General features: G+C 44.8%; 1 protein-coding gene and 1 non-coding gene across 2 annotated transcripts; both read right to left on the reverse strand.

Annotated features, from left to right (window-relative positions):
- Positions 1–4,398: 4,398 nt before the first annotated feature.
- On the reverse strand, positions 4,399–20,311 carry LOC124074377 (cortexin-2-like). Its single transcript, XM_046417245.1, has 2 exons — positions 20,064–20,311; positions 4,399–4,941 (listed from the first exon to the last, which is right to left on the reverse strand). The coding sequence occupies exon 2, from the start codon at positions 4,869–4,871 to the stop codon at positions 4,611–4,613; it is 261 nt and encodes an 86-aa protein (XP_046273201.1). The 5' UTR covers positions 4,872–4,941; positions 20,064–20,311; the 3' UTR covers positions 4,399–4,610.
- Positions 5,723–5,841, reverse strand: LOC124075229. Its single transcript, XR_006845971.1, has one exon. It is a non-coding gene; the product is annotated as a 5S ribosomal RNA (ribosomal RNA).
- Positions 20,312–21,441: the final 1,130 nt, after the last annotated feature.

Here is a 21,441-nt window from a genome sequence, read left to right on the forward strand (position 1 = left end):
CATTTCACATTTCAGTGGGCCTGGGTCAAAAACAAGCGTTTAATACGTGAATGTTTGGAATCGGTTTATTTCAGCGGAATCTGTATTAACCATGTGACCTTTCCTTTAGCTTCACCTAATATTACCACTGATAATGCTCAGAGAAACAACCACCCTAGACCCAAATATTTAACACTAAAACTTATTTGTCCAATGAGAGGCGCGTTCCCACAGTGTGGTGTAGAAACCAACTTCTCGTTCTTCCTCTATCTAGGACTTTCCTTCTTCGTACGCAACACAAGACCAAAAAGCTAAATGAAGCTGAGAAAGTGACAGAGCTCGAGGAAAGAGAAGTCAGCCATAAGGATAAGAAAATGTGAAGACGCGAAAGACAAAATGAAAGAAGGTTTGAGGGATGAAGAGGATGAAAAAGGTGGACAGGATGGAGGAACAGGTGGATTTCAGAGGGAGGGGGTGAAGTTGGTTGGAGGGTTTGGTTTGGCAGTGAGCTGCTGGGAGTGTTCAGCAGTCTGTGTGTGTGTGTGTGTGTGTGTGTGTGTGACATAATGTGTACATTTCATGTAGTGGTGTGAATACAAAGGCAGTTTACACTTTTGGACTGTTTATCACGGTGTGTGTGTGTGTGTGTGTGTGTGTGTGTAGTAAACTACATTCTCAGTATAGGACCAGAGGATCTTTCTGTCAGACACACAGATGAATGAGGAAGACTGAAGAGCACAACCATCCAGTAAATAAACAAAAACTTGTGAGTGGTGACTCCTGATTGGCTGACCAATTTCAGTTCCACCAAAATGCACAGAAGAGCTTCTGTCTAAATTTGGGATCTTTTTTCCAGTCTAGATTTAGACAAAAGTCACACAGGGTGCAGGTGAAATGAGCTTTTGAGTAGCTTTTCTAATCAAAATTTGGATAGAAAGTTTGTATTTTTGGGGGAAAACCAGAACTTGTACAGAACTTTGGTGAAAAATATTTCTATTCCAAAAAAGGTGATAGAACAGGAAAGCAGCTGTTATTTTTATTTATTTGGGTATATTATTAAATCTCAGCATTTTGGGACAAGTTTGGAGGTTTTAAATGCAGATTTGGACAAAATGAGCAAAAGTCCAAACTCAGAAAAAGTTGACTAAGTGGCTATTTAGAGGCAACCTGATCCAATTTGGACAAAAGACGTTGGATTTGACCAGTTTGGAATGAAGAGATTGCACTTGTTTTGCTAGACACGAAAGCAGGAGCTTTTAAAGGCAGTTTTAATACTGATTAATACTTAGGCAGAGCCTCTACTCCTTGTTGTCCAAATTTTTGGATTTCCGTCCTCCAGTCTGAGAACATCTCAAGTCATGATTTCAGTGTGAAGACAGAACGTAAAAAACTCTTCTTCTGCTCTTCACTGTGACATTAAAGCACTCAGCTGCAGTGTGAATGGAGCCGAAATGAGCAAAATTTCAAGCATAAACAGAAATCATGACACTTACTGAAGCACAGCAGGTGACTCAAAATTGATAAAAGCACTTAATAAATGATAAAGAAGAGTGAAAATGAATCTCAGTCGCTCCGTAATCAGAAGAACTGAAGGGAAAAGAGTGAAGATGTTTGTCATAAATGGATCTGTGTCATTGTGAAGATGAAACTCTTCAGTGATCCTCACTTCAGCGCTGACAAAATCCTCCTGGGTGAGAAACCAAAACTCCAAACCTTTTTCAGACAGCAACTCTGATGTGTGGGAGCCCACGTGGGATCCAAGAGGGCCCCAAATATTTTATAAGTTCCCAAACAAGAAACTGAACGATAAAATCCAACAACTGCGGTCGTTATGATTTCAGATCCAAACTTCCACCTGATCCTGCTGCTTTCAACCAGAGAGAGGAGAACACAGAAAGAAGCAATCTTTTTCTGTTTCTGCTGACGGTTTTTCCTCAAGGCAGAGATTCGGTCACCCTCCCTGCAGAGACGACCCCTCCAGGGAGCCTCGAAAACTTCACACAGCGAAGATTTGTTGCTAAGGAGGAGAAGGGAGGAACTGAATTGACCTTGAAAGGAGTTTCCTCCGTGCTGCAGGAGAAGGGGGGGGCAACAGTGTTGTGTTCAATCTGAGGGTTTGGACCCCCACCAGGGCCAAGAGGTGGCTCTAGACTGGACCCGGGCTCTTGGAGATAATAAACACTTTTTGCCTCTTAATAGAGGAACAAATCCAAAAACCAAAGGGAATATAAGTTCATGTTTGATGTCAGGGCCCGGTGCCGTGTGCCTCGTCGTCATCTGCGTCCAGTGATCCAAACAGGATGTGAACCGTGCTGTGCGTTCAACCATTCAAGCCTCCCCTGCAGACAAAAGCCCAGAGGGAAGCGGCTTGTCATTTCATTCTCAGTTCTTTTCACTGACTTCACACAATATCTGTGCTTGGGGGGATTTTGAGCTCGAAGGTTCGGGCTCCCTGCGAGGAGGTGTGACAGGAGACCTCCGACCTTGAGGAGGCCCCTGATCAGCAGGTGGCCTGAAGGGCTCTGCTGCAGCTGCTGGTAGGAACACAAACACAACAAAGATCACTTAAATGTCATCATCTTTAGAGTTGATTTAAAATGACTCTGAAAAGTAGAAACAGATTTCCAACCAGGTCCCCAGAACTCCAGGAACTCACTGTGCCAACTGGTTTGTGCTCATTTAATCAAATTATTTTAGTAGCATGCACCGCTAAAGCACAACATCACCTGACAGGCTCACTAATTGGGCAGTTCTGATGGTGTCATCCTGTAGTAATCTTGATTTCCCATGATGCACCAGACCGCTAGCATGTTTGTATAGTCGTGTTTGCCTGTGAACTGGCCGCTCCTCCTTGTAGTAAAGTGGACCTCTGAGCTGCTGTGTGAAAATAGGGGGATGGCTGATCTGACGATGGAAACCTGCTAACCAGGACAAAAGGCCGAAGTAAGATCCGGTATGACCAAAGAGGAAAGAACGAGCTGCTGTAATGTCAGCTCCAGGTTGGTACCTGGTGGTTTAACATCGACTTGCTCAACTTTATGGACGTTTCTTCTGGATGGACACTAGAGACAAAGAAGTCCTCGGGAGGTCTGACTGATATCAGTGTGAAGCCTCTGATGCAGGTGATAAGAGACTCACCTGTGGCTCTGCAGGACATCCAGCTGAATGGTGGCTCTTTGTGTGTGTTGTTGTTGGTCTGTTGTCCTGTCTGTCTCTCTCCTGCTTTCCTTCACAGCTGAGGCGAGTTGGCCGCCGACAGAGCCGTGCCTGCCGTTCGGCCGCGTGGTGAAATGCCTGCCGTTTCAGACATCAGCTGACACCGAAAACACCAGTTACTAAGCAACAGCCAGGCTGGCGGAAGACGGCGAGGTGCTGGAACCCAGCTCTTCTCGTCTCTGCAGTCAGAACGATTCAGCGCTGCCTCCGTCGCTCCTCAGTGCTCCTTCATCCAGCTCTCCTGGTCCTCCTCCTCTCTTGAAATAACATCACGCTGTTCACCTGTTTCCTCTCATCAGTCCTCTGAACAGCTTCAACAAGTCCATTAATAAAAGTTAACTTGTCCTTTTTGTCAAAATAGAACTAAAAAGTTAAAAAGGAAACATAAATGTTCTTCTCCCTTGAGAGACAGCAACCCCAACGTGCTGCCTGGCAGGCAGCTTGATGATGTGCAGGTCGTAGAAACACCTCAGAAACGTTTCTACGACCTGCACAGGTTCAACAGCAGGGCTTCACAGCTAAAGGCAGGTAACTAACCTCCAGTTGATTTCCTGTTTGTCCTCCCGTCAGTTCCCTCTTCACTTTTGGCACATTTCACCAATCAGCATAGATGCCACACATTACAATCAATGTCACATTTCCTCAAATACCAAACCTTTCTATATCAGGTGTGTTCTTTGCCCAGATGTCTGCCTGCCAGGCGGACTGAGACAACAATCAGGCAGGAAGCAGATAAAAGAACAACAAGCGCACTCCTCCCAAACAAGCTCTTTTTTCATTATTAAATGTGATCGATATGACGGCTGACAATGTCAATGAAACATTTTACTTTCACTGTTTGCACTGGCTGGGTCATTGAAGTAAATCTTGAGTTTTGGCCACTAAGTACTGAGTCAAGTCTGAAACTTTGTGTTTTGAGAGATTTCTTTGTTTGTGTTTTAAGTTTTAAGAAGGACCAATCAGTACTGAGCAGCATTTGAGTCAAACAGGATTGGTGCCGGCACAGTTTTGGCTTTGACCTGAGGATACTTTTCTTTCCGTATCTTTAACGTCACAGAGAAACACCTCAGATCTGAAGCTGTAGTTGGAGGTCGTTACGTCTCCATCTCTGGTCTCTGAAGAGCAACGAGCAACAGAGCAACGTGACTGGCTGCTGTCCCTGATGTGGGCTAAAATCCAGTGAGTTCACAAGTGACTGGTATTAAAGTCGAATTGAGAAAGTTTGATTTTGTCAGACCGAAGGCTGTAAATGTGTTGTCTCCCTGCCCTGGAGGGAGCGTTTCCAAATCAACTGTTCTGGTAACTCCTGTATTCCACCATGTGGGGGGTGTGTGCGCTCATGTTTCTGCTTCAGCGGGATCGTCACCTCAGTTTAACCTGTTGGTTGCCAGGGTTGCTGCCTCTCAAGCTGCCTGTCAGGAAATTCTGTAGTCGAAGGTGTCCTTCTCCATGTAGTCCGTCCAGGTGGAGGACGGCATGCTCCGGTAGGGGTCCAGGAGAATTCGGAAGCAGCGGACGATCAACAGGCCCAGGAAGATGAAGAGGATGAGGACGAAGACGAAGGCGGCCCTCTGCTCGAGAGTGAGGAAGGAAGCGGATGCTGAGGAGGAGGAGGAGGAGGAGGAGAAGTCCAGCTCAGAAGCAGAGAAGGTGCTACTGTAGAGGTCGTCAGCCATGTTGGGAGGGAGAACGTGGTTTAGGTGATCTTCTGTCCACAGGAGAGCATCGTCTTTGGGGTTGAAAGACCTGCAGACAAAAAACAAACACGAACTGGACTTAAAGTCAAGAATGTAGTTTGTGAGAGAGAAGGAAGAGGAGGAACAAGTAAAGGTTTAAATGTAGGAACTGACCATCAGCTGACAAATGGATGAAACCTTCCATAACCAAACCGGGGGCAGCCGTGGCTGGAGGTTGGAGAAGCGGCTTGTGATCAGAGGGTCACCCACCACCCGTTAGCCGGCTGATGTGCCCTTGAGCAAGGCACTTAACCCCCCAATATGCTCCCCGGGCGCTTGATGCTGCCCACTGCTCCTGTGTGTGTTTCACTGCATGTAATTTGCCGGGTGTTGCATGTGTGTGTTCAACTAAGGATGGGTCAAATGCAGAAGACGACAGTATATATATTTGTACATACACACACTATACTGTCAATAAAACTGATTCTTAATTGTTAATTCTTAATTACTCACAGGATCACAAGAGCAAAATTTGGTACTCGGTGACAGGCTGGCAACCTGCAGATTATGATGATGAAAGATGATGAAAGATGAAAGTGACATATTTTGTCATTGGAGGGAACTCACTCCAACGAAATTCGTGCTCTGCATTTAACCCACCCAAGTGACGTGCACACACACACAGCAAACCCGGGGCAGTGGGCGACCGCGTGCAGCGCCCGGGGAGCAGTGGGGGTTAGGTACCTTGCTCAAGGGTACCTCAGCCATGGACACCGGGACGGGGAATCGAACCAGCGATCCACCGGTTACGGGTCCGACACCCTAACCGCTGATCCACGACTGCCCCCAAAAGCTTACGGCACCTGGTATTCCCAGGCCGTCTCCCATCCAAGTACTAACCAGGCCCGACCCTGCTTAGCTTCCGAGATCGGACGAGATCGGGCGTGTTCAGGGTGGTATGGCCGTAACCCTGAACATAATTGTCATTATTAATAAATCTGATGATTATTTTCATAATTAACCAGTTAATAATTTATTCTGTAATTTTACTTTTCCCCTCCCCTCAGGCAGGCGGCTGAGGAGCATCCGGAGCAAAACCACCAGGCTCAGAAACAGCTTGTTCCCTGAAGCTGTCAGACTGCTGAACTCTAGCCATGTCCTGTAGACCCCCCACCCCCCATCCCCCATCCCTCACCCCCCATCCCTCACCCCCGACAACACAGACCTGCACTACAAACTCTTTATCTTACAAGTGCAATATTAAGGACTACTTTCCTGGACTTTCTCATACTTGCACATGCATATTTATGCTGCACATGCTAAAACTGGCTTCTTTATTTAAATGTTTATCTTTTATATTCTATTTGTATTTAGCTTATATGTTCTATTTTTATTTAGCTTCTATTTCTATTTCATTCAGTTTTTCATTTCATATTTTTATATTCTGCTTGTTGCTCTCGGGACCTGAGCTGGTATGACAGTAAAAGTTCCTTTAATCCTTGAATCCTATGAACTAAACAACAGTCAAAAACCCAAAGACTCTTCAGTCAGTCAGAAATGTCGAAGAACAGCAAGTCCTCGCTTTTAGGAGGCTGCAACCAACAAATCTTTGAAAAATGACTGAAGTGATCAATCAGTGATCAAAATGGTTCATTTTATTTTCACTGGCTCATCAATTAATCAACTAATTGTAGTTGACAGCTGACTAGGTACCGAGTTAAGCTTAATTTCTGGGTGAACGGATCTTCCAAGTTTTAATGGCTTGACCTGATGCAGTAAATTACTCGTTAAAATCAGTTCATAGTGAGTGAGAACCGACGTAAAGTTCAGACTGAAGGGGGACATCTTTATGATGGGGACAGTTTGTGTCTGCAGTACTTGCTGCAATATGTTCAGTACAGCAGAGTCATGTCATAATTAAATGTCTTCAGATTCTTTATAACTTCAGTGTTTCTTCTCATTTTGTTCTCACGCCGGCAGTCTGTGGGTGTCATTTGTTTTAAAAGAAAGCAGCTCTTCATTGGCCACCCACAAAGCCAAACTCAACTGCCTTCACATGTTGTCTTCTCATGTGTTTTTCAGTCTGTGTGGCTGTTTGTGTCCAAAACTTGAAGATCAGTCGATGTGTAATTTAGTTCTTTCACATCACCACATCCACTGCACGACGCCATAGTTTACCACGCCGGAAAGTCTCAGGGGCGGAGCTCGTGTTTGAGGATGAAACAACACGACACGTGAGAGTGAAACCTTCAGAATAAAGCAGGAACAGTCTGGGACACAGTCACAGTCTGTGTCTTTCACATCACCGTTGGATGATTTGTCTTAGTTTTGCTTCCTGGTCACATCAGCTTTGGTGATCGTCTTCTGGCCGGGTGGGGGGGGTTCAAACCAGAATACAGCCTGAAACTGACTGGGGATCAGCGAAACGGGATGGATGTGATATTGTTTTCTATTGTTTACTGAAAGCAGAAGCAACATTTTGTCCCAGCTTTGTCCCCCAACAACAGTCTGACCGAGATGTTGTCCAAGTAGCTCATGAAGTGACACAGCACTACGTCTGTTCAACTGAATGTGAAGTAGAAATCTGAAGAAGTGTGTCTCAGATCAGTTTTAACGAGCACATGGAGCCGAGTGCAGGACGTCCGTGGAGGATTTGCTGAGTCTGCACAGTTAACGTCTCTCCTCCCTCCCTCTTTAATATTTCACTGCCAGTCTTCTTCTACATTTTTATTCAGTTCAGCTTCACTTTCTGACCTTCTGCGGGAGAAAACCTGAAAGATCCAGCTCATACTTTCCTGTCGAGCCTGAGAGAAATGAATCCCTTAAACCTGCTGTTTATCATCAGTCATATTTTACAGATTAATTGGAAGCCATTTTGAGCTGTTGTAGTGGGAAAGCATACACACACACCTGAACACACACACTGCAGTATGTTTGGCCTTTTATAATGCAAGAACTGAAGTCCCAGAGTCCCTCCAGGCTCCTGCTGCTGCCTCTGAAAATGTGTGAAAACCTCCAAAAGTAATTAGATTTGATGGAGAATATGACGCTGACCTCAGAGGTGTCGCTCTCACTGTGAAGAGCATCGCGGCGAAGCGGGGCCGAAGCCTTTGAAGACGCCTCTCCGGAAAATCAAAGAAATGTAAAAAGTTCTTGTGAGAAGTTCTCAAAGCGAGCAGAGGTCAGAGCTTCATCGCTGAACTCTTCCTCACTCTGTCAAACACAAACGTGAAGAGTGCTCCTGCACGGTGTGGTGATGAAGAGCGCTTACTGACACTGACGTTAAAGGGTCACTCCGCCAATTTTACTCTTCATGACTCGTCCTCTTCTGTAAAAGCTGCTGAAAAAAGTCAAGTTTAGACACTGCTGCTTGTGTGAGATATGGAGATTCAGGCTCCGAACCTGCAGTTCCAGCAACGTCAAGCTGGGGACGACTCCACTGGTTTCAAACAGAAGTCTGATTGTATGTGAGCGTATGAGAAAATGAGTCAATGAGTAAGTGGATTTCTGACTTGAGCTAACAGATACCTGATGAGTTTATGGTCTCGGTCGCTGGTTTCAAATCTTCTTCACTACAACGTGATGCTCGTTTTGTAAATTACGCTTCCATTTGGAATCAAAGGGACCCTAAAGCGCTTTTGGGCGGGGCTACCACAGCATGTCCTCGGGCTCTCTGTCTGATCCAATCAGGATGTCCTCCCAAGCTCTACCTTCTCATCCAAACAAGGTTATAAACCAAGACAGACATTACAATGGGTTTTCACTTGTCCCTAACATGCAGACTGGAGGCGTGCAGTTTGACAGACGTGGCTGGTCAGGAGACTCTAATGAAAGACACTGACCAGTTGCATTGTGGGAAAGGAAGGCTCCAGACTTTTCTCCTCCTCTGCTGCTCACTCTCGGACAGACAACGTTTTGCCCAAAGTTTGTCTAGCTCCATAGTTTGGTCAGCTGCACAAATTCATGTCCCCCAGTGGACCTCATAACTACTGTGGATTCTGTTTTGTGGCTTTCATCACAGTTCAGATCAGAACTGGAATGCAAAGCACTGACGACACAGATGATATGTTCACTGTTGCCCTGTTTGTTTGGGCACTATTTTAAAAGTCAACAGGTATTTGATTGTTTTTAAAGTCTGGTCTCTCAGGGAGGTGCTGATGAATGGTGCAGCGCTGCCATGGTGACAGCTGCTAACCTCCATAGTCTTAGCAGTTGCCAGGCTGGGAGAGGGTAACCATGGCAACCGCAGCACACACTGCGGTCAGTGCGGTCTTGACACACACACACACACACACACACAGAGTTCACTGCCCACAGACAGCAACAGGTTCAAACAGGAAACAAAGTTAGATGAGGTGTCTGTGTGTGTGTGTGTGTGTGTGTGTGTGTGTGTGTGCGTGCATCTCTGGTTAAAGTCTCTGAGTCTGAGTTAAATTAATGACGTTGTGGTCAAGGTTACAGTCAGGCCCAGGAACAGCAACTTCTTTAAGAACATCACACATGCCATGTGTCATATATACTGCGACCTCCAGGGGGCGATGAGTGAAGCAGCTGGTTCCGAGTCACTTTGTCGCTTCATTTGAAGAACATGCCAAGATGAAAGCATCCAGCTCGTGTTATGTGCTTTCTTCACTGAACCCAACATGTGCAACAACCTGCTGGAAGCAAAACAAGACAGAACAAAAAGTCCTGCTGCAGAACAAACGGAGGAGTGAGTGTGGGCGAGGAGGAGAGCGAAGTCTCTGCAGAGCTGAGAGCGCAAACTTTAAACATTTTAAATGCCAGTTTAATCAGCCACACAACCGTGAATGTCGTTGTGTTTGTTAAGTCTCTCTCTCTCCGCGCCATGAGGTTGGCTGCGATGCGATGTTATTGTCCAACAAGTGGACAAAGAAGAGGAAGAGACAAAGCTGTTTCCACCAAACCCTCATGAGTTTTAACGTTCAGATGCTCAGATGCAGCAGAAACAGAAACAGGAAGCAGCTGCAGCAGGGAGTCAACCTGCTGCAGCTGCTGATTCGCATGCAAACAGCAGCTTGTTTCTGATCCTGAAACCAACACTGCTTCAGGCTAAGCAACCTCAGTGTGTGTGTGTGTGTGTGTGTGTGTGTGTGTGCGTGTGTGTGAGTGTCTCCTTTACGCAGGTAAAGCAGACAACGAGCTGGTGTCAGCAGGAGGTCAGAAAGACAAGTTTAAACATGTTCAACAAATTCAGCTCCTTCCAAGTGTTTCTGCGTTACAGGAAGTCAAAGCACGAGCTCACATCATCACCAGAATGTGAACAAACCGCAGTGTTGACGTTATGTCAGAGACGCCTCCGTGTTGTGTAGCATTGATATCAACTGAAGTTAGCATGCTAACCACCTGTCCTGACTGTAATACCACTTTGTACCTTTAGAGGCCCCCGTAGTTTCAGCTGGCAGATGAATACAAGTTTTTACCAAACTGAGACGATCTGAACTGATCTGAACCTTCACTCAAACCACATAAAACTTTCCGCCATCACCTTCTATTTCTGTTGCTCTTTTCTCCCTCAAGATTAATGAGTCTGAAGTTATATTTCATGAACAAGTCAGCATTTCTGCTTACACCCAGGGAAACCCTGTAGTTCAGGTAACGCTGTTGTTGAAATACCAGGTTTAATTTGACAATTTATGATAATAATAGTGTTTATACACACATTAATTATACTTTAAGCTGCAGCTCTGTTTCCTGAGTCCCATTTCCCCTTTCCTTCAGTTTCTTGAAGTTTCTGACCTTTTTATTCATTTAACAGCAGAGCAGCTTTTTGTTATTCTTGACAGATATTTGACTTAATTATTGATTATTTCCTCTGGCATTTTTACTGACAAATACGAGATGAAAACTTTGAAAATTCAGAGCCAGTGTGAGGTGGAAGCAGCCAGCAGATACCATGTGAGAGGGAAAAGATTAGGACAAAAAGACGTTGGCTGTGGATTTAAACCACTTTCTAGGCCTTGAATCCAGACAGTTTCAGGTTTTATCTGAAACACACCTGGATTATTCGTGACATCAGCACACTGCAGGTAGATGGTGTCACACTCAGGCCTACTTCAGGCCTCACATGAAGTAAAAAAACCCCACACTTTTAAAAATCAAGTTAATATACATCAGTGGTGGCGTAAAACAATACATTTAATCAAATGTTGTACTGAACTGCAGTTCCGAGGTGCTTAAATCATACTTTTTACATCACAACATTTATCTGACAGCTTTAGTTACTAGTTTACAAAATAAAGGAACACATCATCCAAAACTAGAAATGCAGTCATACTACAGCACAGCAGCATCGAAGCATTCTGCTAAACAACTGAGGAGGCTGAGGAAAATCGGTTTTAAAAAGGTCACGCCACTTAATCTATCGAAGAGAAGTTATTTAATCCGTAGCTGCAAAGCTAAAAACTGCTGGATGAGATGTGACACAAGCTTTGAGGTTTGCACACATCATCAGGTGCGTTTGAGCTTGTGCACCAGCTTCAGGTGACGTCAGTTCAACTCAAGAAGCTTCTTGGATGAGAGGCGGAATGTCTTCAAGAGTCTGTGACCAAGTCTGTGACCAATGTCTTCAAAAGTCTGTGACCAATGTCTTCAAGAGTCTGTGCCTTTAGTCAACTTCATGAAGATGTTTTGGTATTAAATGCAGCTGAAGCGATTAGTCCATTAATCAATTAATCAGTCAGTATCATATAATCAGTACTGTTTCTTAGTCAGTCCAGATGAGGGGGATGTGGTTTTCACAAGCTTGGAAGAACTAGATTTGTTTTCTGATTTGGTTACAGATTGACCAATCAGGGCGGCTGGTTAATCTCTGATGTTTTTCTGAATCCACGTTCTTCTTGTCAGAACTTTACCAACAGGTTGTAGAGATGTAAGAGGACCTGGTCATGCTTCATGTAAATCTGAAAATCAACTGAAGCTGTTAGATAAATGTAGTGAAGTACAAACTATCTCCCCTCTCAAACTTGTACTTAAGTACTGTACAAGTGTACAACTGTTGTACTGCGTCTTCATCTCAAACATTGAAACTTGCACTGAAGCTGAGATGGAATCCAGCAGCATGAAGAACAATGAATCAAACTCTGGATTATTCATCAGTGTTCTGCTCTACTGTTTTCACACAGCGGGGAAGCGTGTGTGTGTGTGTGTGCATGTGAGTGAGTGTGCGTGTGTGTGTGTGTGTGTCCTGCTTTCATGCGAGACAAAATTCCATTAGGAGATGATGTAGTTCCACAGAGTCTCCGGTTGGGAGTTGACAGCAGAGGGAAGATGCCATTTTATCCATGCAGACAATTTACTGCTCATCACATACACACAAACACACACACACACACTCACACACTCACATGTACACACACACACCTCCCTGTACTGATTGTCTCCTGTGGTTAAGGCCCTGAGAATGTGACAGAAAACAAATGAAATCATTATGATTTGTACATATTGGCTCATATTTGAAGCTGCTGTGTTTAACTGAGACACAGCTGGTTTTTCATCCTGCCACAAAGATGCATGCTGGGTAAACAAGGAGGCATTGGCTGAATCCTAATGTCCGCCGACTGAACTGATGGGCTGAGACCTCACAGACTTCAGTCGTATGTACCGTTTCCATATCATTATATTCTTGAATAGAATTTTTGGCTTTGATGAGTCAAGTAACGTTTTCATTAAGTAACCGCCTTACACATTCACAATAAGTTCTTTCTGTTTCTTTAGTCAGGAATTAGAGAAACTGCAACCTCGCGGCCATGTTGCAGTGAGCTGTGGGTTATTACATCAGTGAAGTCACGTGAAGTCTGCACCCCAACCACACTTTCTGGAAGTCTGCAGAAGGCCTTGTAGATTGGATGAAATGTGTCTTTTCATCTGCTAAAGTTTTACAAGAGAAAAAACTACCAGTTTGACATCTGAGAACAACATCACACAATGTAAGTTCAAAGGCTCACAAAGTTTCAGATGCAGAGTAAGTCAGCTGGCTAACCAACTAATGGCATCTACAGTCTGCAGCAGCTAGGAGTTGTTAGGAACCCGTAAACCCATCTTTCCATCACATGTTTGACACAGTCACACGACTCAAAGAAGACTGTGCTCACTGGAGTTATGTAGAGCAGGTGACCGGTGCACATGTGGTCAGCGTGAACACTCCCTGTTTAGTCCAAGATGTTATTAATGATTCATCATGTTTAACTCTGACCAGCAGGGGGCACTATTACATTGCTCCCCCAACCCCGTGCTTCCTGAGTAATGACTGCATATATACATATTTTCTGTTAGAAGAACTCTCAATCTTGGAACTTCTGGTTATGTAGTGGCCGCTTGAGAGGCAGTCCAGAGTGAATGGGGGCTTATGGAGTTGTAGCCCAATATCAGTTAATTTTCTTTATGTTGCTGGTATAAACAGCAGAGACAATAGATAAAGTTCCATTTGATTTGATTTTAGAGTGAAATACCTTTTTGTATCATTATTTAAGTATTTGCAGCATCCTGCGCCAGTTTACCACATTCACCATTTTGGTTTCACGCACCAATCAATCACAAGTTTGTGTTTTGTTTTAACCAGACTGCTAAGGTCTGCTGTAGCTCTCGTTAGGAAAATACATGAGGACTACAATACACAAAACCGGAACCGTGTTACTGTGGTTAACATAATGCTGTGTAAGGATTTATAACTTCATGTCATAAATCTTTAACCGACCAATCAGCATGCATTAGCAGAATGCTAACGCTTTATGGGCAAAACTGTCTGCCCTGCAAGAAATGGTTTTTGAAAAAGAGTTTTTTTTAATATTTTTTATAAATGTATATATATATATATATATATATATATATATATATATATATCTGTATGTATATATATATGTATATACACACATATATATATATATATATATCTTTTTGCATGCTTTGCACCCTCTATATTCTGTTGGCTTCTGTAACACTGCAATTTCCCATTTATGGGACCAATACACAGGATCAGTGTGTATATATGTGTGTGTGTGTGTGTGTGTGTGTGCTGTATTTTCTCCTGTCTGTCAGAGTGTATGTTTGTTCTTCCACTGTGGAGAACGTATCTTCATATTTTTGTATCCTGAGTGTGAGTATAGTGTTTATTAAAGTGTGTGTGATTTTCTTCCTTACAGTGAAATCTGTCAGTTCCCTCTCTATCTCTCTCTCACACACACACACACACACACACACCTATCTGCATGTGAAAATATGTAAATATGCGTGCGCGCGCGTGTGTGTGTGATGCAGTTGTGAATAACAACAACCTTCACAGTTCTGCTGGAGGCTGAAACAAGAAAACTGCTGGAACATCACACACACACACACACACACACACACACACACACGAACACGTGCTGCCATATGTTCTGTCACAGAGGGTGAACCAGGCTCCGCGGCTTCAGACTGATCATAATGGTCGTCATACTCGACAGTTGCTGGTTTTATCTTGTGATGTGAATTTTCTTCTCTCCTCTTGCTGATTGGAACAAATTAAGTGTGCTGGTGATGCTAACCAATGGGAACGCAGTGTCAGTAAACATGAGAAGTGAGAAAGGAATGATGTTGTTGAATTGTCTTTTGTTTTTTAGCTTGTAATGAATATCACAATCTGAAGGGGGCGCTAGTTTCTAGACTTAGATTAATTTCCTGAAGACTTATCCCAACTATAATCCCCATTAATGAATATTATTATTAGGATTATATAATCCATAGCTGGGACTCTGCTCTGTCCTCGTAAGGCAGGTGTCCTCACAACGTCACCATGTGAACAGATTTATGTCCCCACAACACACCACACCAACTTAATTCCAGCATTTGGCTGCTTCACCACTACCTGATGGTGTCATAGAGTAATTAGCATATCAAACACAGTGTGTGTGTGTGTGTGTGTGTGTGTGTGTGAGGATCACAGCTCTCTGGATTAGATGAGTGTGAGGCTGAAAGCTGCTATGATTTGTCGGTAGACTCTGTGGGAGTCGACACATGAACTTTGTTCTTCTCCGTCGGGAAAAGTCAGATTTGTCGCCTTCTGTTTCTGACAAATGAGCACTAAATGCTGTCAAGGTGTGTGTGTGCGTGTGTGTGTCAGTATTAGCGCAGCGACTGAAGCCTTGGCTGCAGAGGAACATGGCTGCTGTGTGGATGTCTGTGGCTTTGTGGAACTCTCAGCCTCAGGTTGGCTGACAGGAGCTTCACATGTTGTTCATGAGGTCTGTTATCCAGCATACTCGCCATTCATTGTATTCATTCTAATGCAACAATAGGAAGGAGTTCAACCTGATCACATGAACAAAATTCTGTGCTCTTTGTGTTCTCCTGTAGAATAAATACTGTACTTGTTATTTTCGCTTGTTATCGCTGAGTCTGAGTCAGAGATAGAACTGATCGCCAATCAAAGACAGTCTGAAGGTTTCGTGTTGACACTGGAAGAGAGTTTGATATTTTTATTATTTAAAAATATAAACAGAATTTTTCATTGCATGATGAAAATTTCTTTGTTCGCAAAGTTCAGTGAATCTCATTGTAATGAATTTATTCACCATGAAATGTTTGTGTTTTAAAAACAAGGCAGGATTTAAAACAGAAATGTTGCTTTAGCAGCAGGATGAGAATATAGCATTCAGCTGACACACAACATGCAGACACTCTGAAGAACACACACACACACACACACACTCGCTCACACACTCTCACAGCTCCTCCCTCTCTGCAGGGAGGTGGACAAGCGGCACTGAGCTACAATCTGTTTGACAGATGACTCTGTGTGTGTGTAGTATTAGGCTCATCATCATCATCATCATCATCAGGTTGCGTAAGTGTTGCTATTCATCGCCATTACCTCCTTGTTACTGTCAGCTGTAATTGTGTCTGTATCTACATGTGAGTGTATGTGTGTGTTTGTGTGTGTGTTGGCGTCCAGCTCACTCACATCACATTGACAGCAGTGCAGATCAATTACAGCCAAAGATCAGAAGAGACAAGCGCAGATCAATAATCATTACGAAGTGCCTGCGTGTGTGTGTGTTTACTGAGGTCATACGTTAGCAGAAGAGGAGAAGAAGAAAGATCACTTCCGAAACAGAACTTGTGAGTGTTCACCTCAACGACACAAAGTGGTTGTCATGTGTTGTCATCTGCTGATTGCTGAATCACCGTCCAAACTCACGTGATGAATGATGGATAATTAGTAAAATACTTAATAAATAATTGGTATAATAGCACGCTAACATCAGTGAATCATCAGTCATCAAAACGTGCGGCTGAGGCCGATGTGAACGTCTTCAGCTCTGCAGGTAACTGATCATAAACCAAAGTGTTTATGATCAGATCGCAGAGTTACTGAAGTCCATCCTGAGGAGCAGGACTGTCTGAGGATCACAGAGCTCCCGATACGACGGCGAGACAGCAGGCCTGGGTGGAACCGTAAGACGCCCTGAATGTGGGCGGAGCCGCTTTCAGAGACCCTGTTGACTGAAGAACTGAAGCGCGCGCACACACACACACACACACACCCACGCACACACATATTGAAATGTGAGTCAGATTCGTTATGTGTGAACGAACTTCCTGACAGCGGACGCGTCGATCTGAGCTGCCGTCTGTACAACAGCAACACAACGCTGTGAGCACCTGACAGCTTGTCGATAAGTCATCTCGGCAGGTGGACACTGGCGGCTGAGAGATTATCACCAACCACAGCAGAAAAGAGAGAGAGGAGATGAAACTGAAAGTTTTTTGGCTGACTTCCTCTGCATTTGTTTATTTTTAGTCAAATATTCTCCATTAAAATCAACCCAAAGACAAAGTTAGCAGCTGTTAGAAGTAGCTCTCGTTAGCTGACCCTGTTAGCAGCTCCTGTTAGCAGCTCTCATTAGCAGCTCCTGTTAGCAGCTCCTGTTAGCTGACCCTGTTAGCAGCTCCTGTTAGCAGCTCCTGTTAGCTGCCCCATTAGCTGCCCCTGTTAGCAGCTCTCATTAGCAGCTCCTGTTAGCTGACCCTGTTAGCAGCTCCTGTTAGCAGCTCCTGTTAGCTGCCCCGTTAGCAGCTCTCATTAGCAGCTCCTGTTAGCAGCTCCTGTTAGCTGACCCTGTTAGCAGCTCCTGTTAGCAGCTCCTGTTAGCAGCTCCTGTTAGCTGCCCCGTTAGCAGCTCCTGTTAGCTGACCCTGTTAGCAGTGTAACCATGGATGATCACTGATCACTTTGGTACAGACGACAATGATGATTTCCAGCAGGTTCTTCTTCTGTGCTCATGATCAATGAGAACTTGTGGTCTCAACACACTCATCTGAGCTCAGACGCCCGCTTCAGACGTGTGTGTGAAGTGTGTGCTCACACCTTTTTGTAGCTTAGTGGCTACAGTGAGTGTTTTAGCTTGAAAAGAGTTTAGTCATTTATCAGTCTTTTATAAACTCATCAGTAGAGTTTGATGTTCTTTGAAAGGAAACATTTTTCGGTATCACATGTCTTTGTTCCTGCAGGTTATTTCCAGTCTGGTTGTTGTCTGATTGGTTTAATTTCAGCTGATGTTGTTGAATCTTCTTGTTTTCTGTCTCACACTTCATCTCCCTATAATTACTTTCTGTGTGTCTCATCTTCCTGTTTGATGAAATCTGTTGACCTGATATGAGGAGGTGTCGGACTGTCGCCGCCTCTCCTCAATCCTCCGCTGTTCTCTAATTTTTTCTCAGCTTTCACACTTCTTTTCCTCTGTTTTATTGTTAGTTCTATTTCGGGTTGTTGTCGATTCTCTGCTGTTGAAACTGATTCCAGGCCTCATGTAAATTTACACTCAAATAGTGAATCGTCTTTGCTCTGATCGGGCCTTGAACATGAGCATGTGGTTTGCAGTATTAGAAGAAGAAGAAGAAGAAGCAGGTCTCACTGAAATGAGGATCACTGGATGTGCACACACTCAACAGCAAACACACTGGACCGGTGAAGATGAACATAGTCTTAAAGTTTGTCCTACAGAGGCTGCTGTACAGCAGCTGGATGTAAACAGGAGGAAACCAAAGAATGAAACAGTCAAACCGAGCTCCTTGCCTGCAGTCCAGACCACACCCACCTGTACACACCTCTGACTGTGTGACAGCTTAATTTAATACTGAGACTGAGGAACTGATGTGAAAGTAGAAAGTGTGACAAGATGTCCTACAAATACCTCAGAACTGTACCCGAGTACCTCGATACGGACCATCTCTGTTGGGTTTAGTGCTGCAGTGAAAGGATTTCATTCACTTGTGCAGCAGCTTGATGGGATTAATTACTGTTTGTACTTTTCTCTCCACTGCTGATTATTTCTATACTGTCAGTGTCTCATCACTGAACTCAGATCAGTTGGCCACAAATCTAAATATAAATGAAGTTAAAACAGGACAGTGTGGATATAAATACCTTCAGTCTGAATGTCAGGTTGGTACTGAGCGCGTGCAGACTGACAGTTGGCAGGTTTCTGTGACCTCTGACACGTTTTCATGTTGTGACAGCAGGAAGTTCTCTGACATCACAAATGTCAGCTGGGCCATAAATCATCTGATAACACCTACGAGCTGGATGATGACTTTGAACGTGCTGAGTCATCTCTGCTTCACAGGAACAGTTGAACACTTTTCCTCCAATAGATGCTAATCAGGCCCTGGTTAGCATAGCTTAGCATGAAGACCGGGAGCAGGTGGAAAGGCTAGCCTGACGTTACGCCACAGTTGTTTTCTTTGGTGTCGAAGACAATCAGGTGCTGTAGAGAGGGTTATGTTGTGGTGTTATTGCATGTTCTCTGTGTGAAAATGGCTACTGGAGGTCAGTGATTATAGACAACATTAGTAAGCAAAAGTGCCATAAAAATCCACAATTTGAATGATCACTTGAGATCTTGAATCTAAAACAGCCCACAGGTCTGTCACTAATCAATATTCTTTCATCATGATTCAATGAAACTACCGACTGTATGTAAAGATGGTAAAGTGAAGCCAAAACACCTGGGCGGCCCCCTAGTGGCTGGCTGCAGTACTGCTCATCAACCCTTTTCACCTGAGGATGACACTAAAGGAAAAGGCAGAAGATCACCTACAGCTATGAGGGTTCATCCTGAGTGTCTGAGCCACGTTTCATCATCAGACAGACAGACAGACAGGCAGGCAGGCAGGCAGGCAGGCAGGCAGACAGGCAGGCAGACAGGCAGACAGACAGACAGGCAGACAGACAGGCAGACAGACAGACAGGTAGCCAGACAGGCAGGCGGACACTCATTAACATCCATTAAGCTGCTGGTGAAGCTAAAACACGTTTAAACCGCTGTGATTGACACGCTGTATGTTCACACAGCGACATCATGGCGGGTCACGTTGATCAGGCCACGCCCCTCAATCAACACATCACAGCAGAAATCAGCGGCTGGGTTTCATTTCATTTGTCCTGAAACCCTGGAGACCACGACAGGCATTACTGAGGTCAGTACTGCAGAGTCACAGACGGTCGGTCGGTCTTTTCGATTGTTTACATTTGTAAACCACAGGGTTGTGTGAATGTAAACGCCATGTTTACAGCAGGAATACAACGTCACTCTGGTCTGAACACTTTTGAAATGTTATCACGCGACACTTGAACCCATTTAGATGATAAAGTTTAAAGCGCGTGCAGAAATCCTGGATGACAACACACACGTCAAACCACGAGAAACAAGCGCTGAGTCGGGGGAAGCTGCTCAGGATTTCCTCAGCACACAAAGGGCCGAGCTGAAACACAGCAGGCTTCTCTTCTGTGACCCTTCACATTTGTATTGTCCCGACCTCTGGGCGTGGAGCCCCTGCTCTTCATCTCGCCATTCAGTTTTTGCTTTAGTGAAATCCAAAATCCAAAAATCAATCACTTATCAGTCTCTCCAGACCCAACGTGCTCCTCTAGTTCAGCACAGAAACTGACAATGAGACATGACAGACCTGTTGACAACATGTCGGGGTGTGGGGGGGCTCACGCATTAACTAACATGAGAGCATCACAGTTTCCTGCGTGTTAACCGGCTGCAGACGCCATCACACGCCCAGAGGTCTACGACACTGCTCACCTCCCCTGCACCACCCTGAACCCCACAGCGAGGCCCCGCAGGACGCCTGACAGACAGGATTCAGGTAGAACACGAAACTGGAATGAGAGGGGAAGTTGGGACTCACCCTCAGCGGAGGCAGTGGCGCCGTCAGGGTCAGTTCCTGCACTCCAACTCTTTCCTGGAGGAACAAGTTGTCACCATCCCGTTGTTTCCTCTCCAGGGGTGGAGGCAGAACGGGTAGAACGTAGCCGTCTGGTTGGATGCTTCTTTATTTTGTTGGTTTTATTTTGGCTGCGGCTCAGCTCGCGCCGCCGCACCTTCTCTCTCCTCTCTGCCTTCGACTGTGAGGAGGATGATGCTGGTGCTGGCTGTGTCTCGTTGCCCGTGGCAACCAGTTGCTATAGCGATGGTCCAGAGCTCATTGGGAGACGGAGGTGATGATGGAGACGGGGAGGTGGGGAGTCCGGGGTGGGGGTGGGGGGGCTGTGGAGGAACAGAGAGGAGTTTGTTTACATGGAAGTTACTGAAGAACAGATCAGCTGGAGCGTGTGTGTGTGTGTGTGTGTGTGTGTGTGTGTGTGAGAACATGATTTCTGTTTGTGTTGTTTTGCTACGTGAAACAGACGTGATGTTAATTCATGGACAGATTTTGAAGTCCTTTATGGTCATGTAGTTTTATCAGACAAACAGCAGCAGATTGTACATTTGCCTGGGACTATTTTCAGCAGCGGATGAATCCACGTGTGCTGCTGTAGTGGGTGTCGGTGGCAGCAGGACGGTGTGTGTGGGACTGATTCAGAATAAACTACAGCGTGTGTGTTGGTGGTGATGAAGGAGCTACACTGATGTGTTTTCACAAAGTACAAAGCAACCTGTTGGCGCCCCCTGGTGGTTAGCCTGTGTCCCTGTTTCTAAATGACCTCAGACCACTTTACTGTCACTGACCAACATACACACTCACTTTATTACTTGTGGTGCGATACAATTGGCTTGTAGTGTAAACAGCTCTGTGTCCTCTGATTCTCATTGGAGCAACTTGAATTGTTTTTGTGCTGAAAGGAAAGATGTAATCACTGCAAACCTGAAATTATCCCAAACATGCACATGCCAACTCTCACAGTGTGTGTGTGTGTGTGTGTATCCTGACACACAGCTGTGTTGTCACAGGATGTTAACGTTAACGGCTGCAGTCGTGGCTGATGGAGGCGTCGCCGCAGCAGCTGCAACACGAGCTGAGGAAATCACAGTAATCATTTGCATGATGACAAAGAGTGAAGGTCTCATCCTCCTCCTCCTCAGGATGGAAGACTCGGACTGACTGAGGAGAACTGAAACATGTTCAGAAGAGACCAAAAGGTTTTGCCGCAGCAGTTTGATAAACACAAATCAGAACTATTGGCTGCCAGTTTTCGTTCCATTTGAGCTCATATCCATTTATTGCAACGTTTCTTTGGTCCCTTTGAATCCCGTCCGGCCTGTTTACTTCACTGTGCACACAAACA

This window comes from Scatophagus argus, chromosome 17, assembly GCF_020382885.2.
Source record: "Scatophagus argus isolate fScaArg1 chromosome 17, fScaArg1.pri, whole genome shotgun sequence".
Taxonomy (NCBI): Eukaryota; Metazoa; Chordata; class Actinopteri; family Scatophagidae; genus Scatophagus; species Scatophagus argus.

Excerpts from the sequence above, each read along its gene's own strand:
- LOC124074377 (XM_046417245.1), bottom strand. The coding sequence starts at position 4,871 with ATGGCTGACGACCTCTACAGTAGCACCTTCTCTGCTTCTGAGCTGGAC.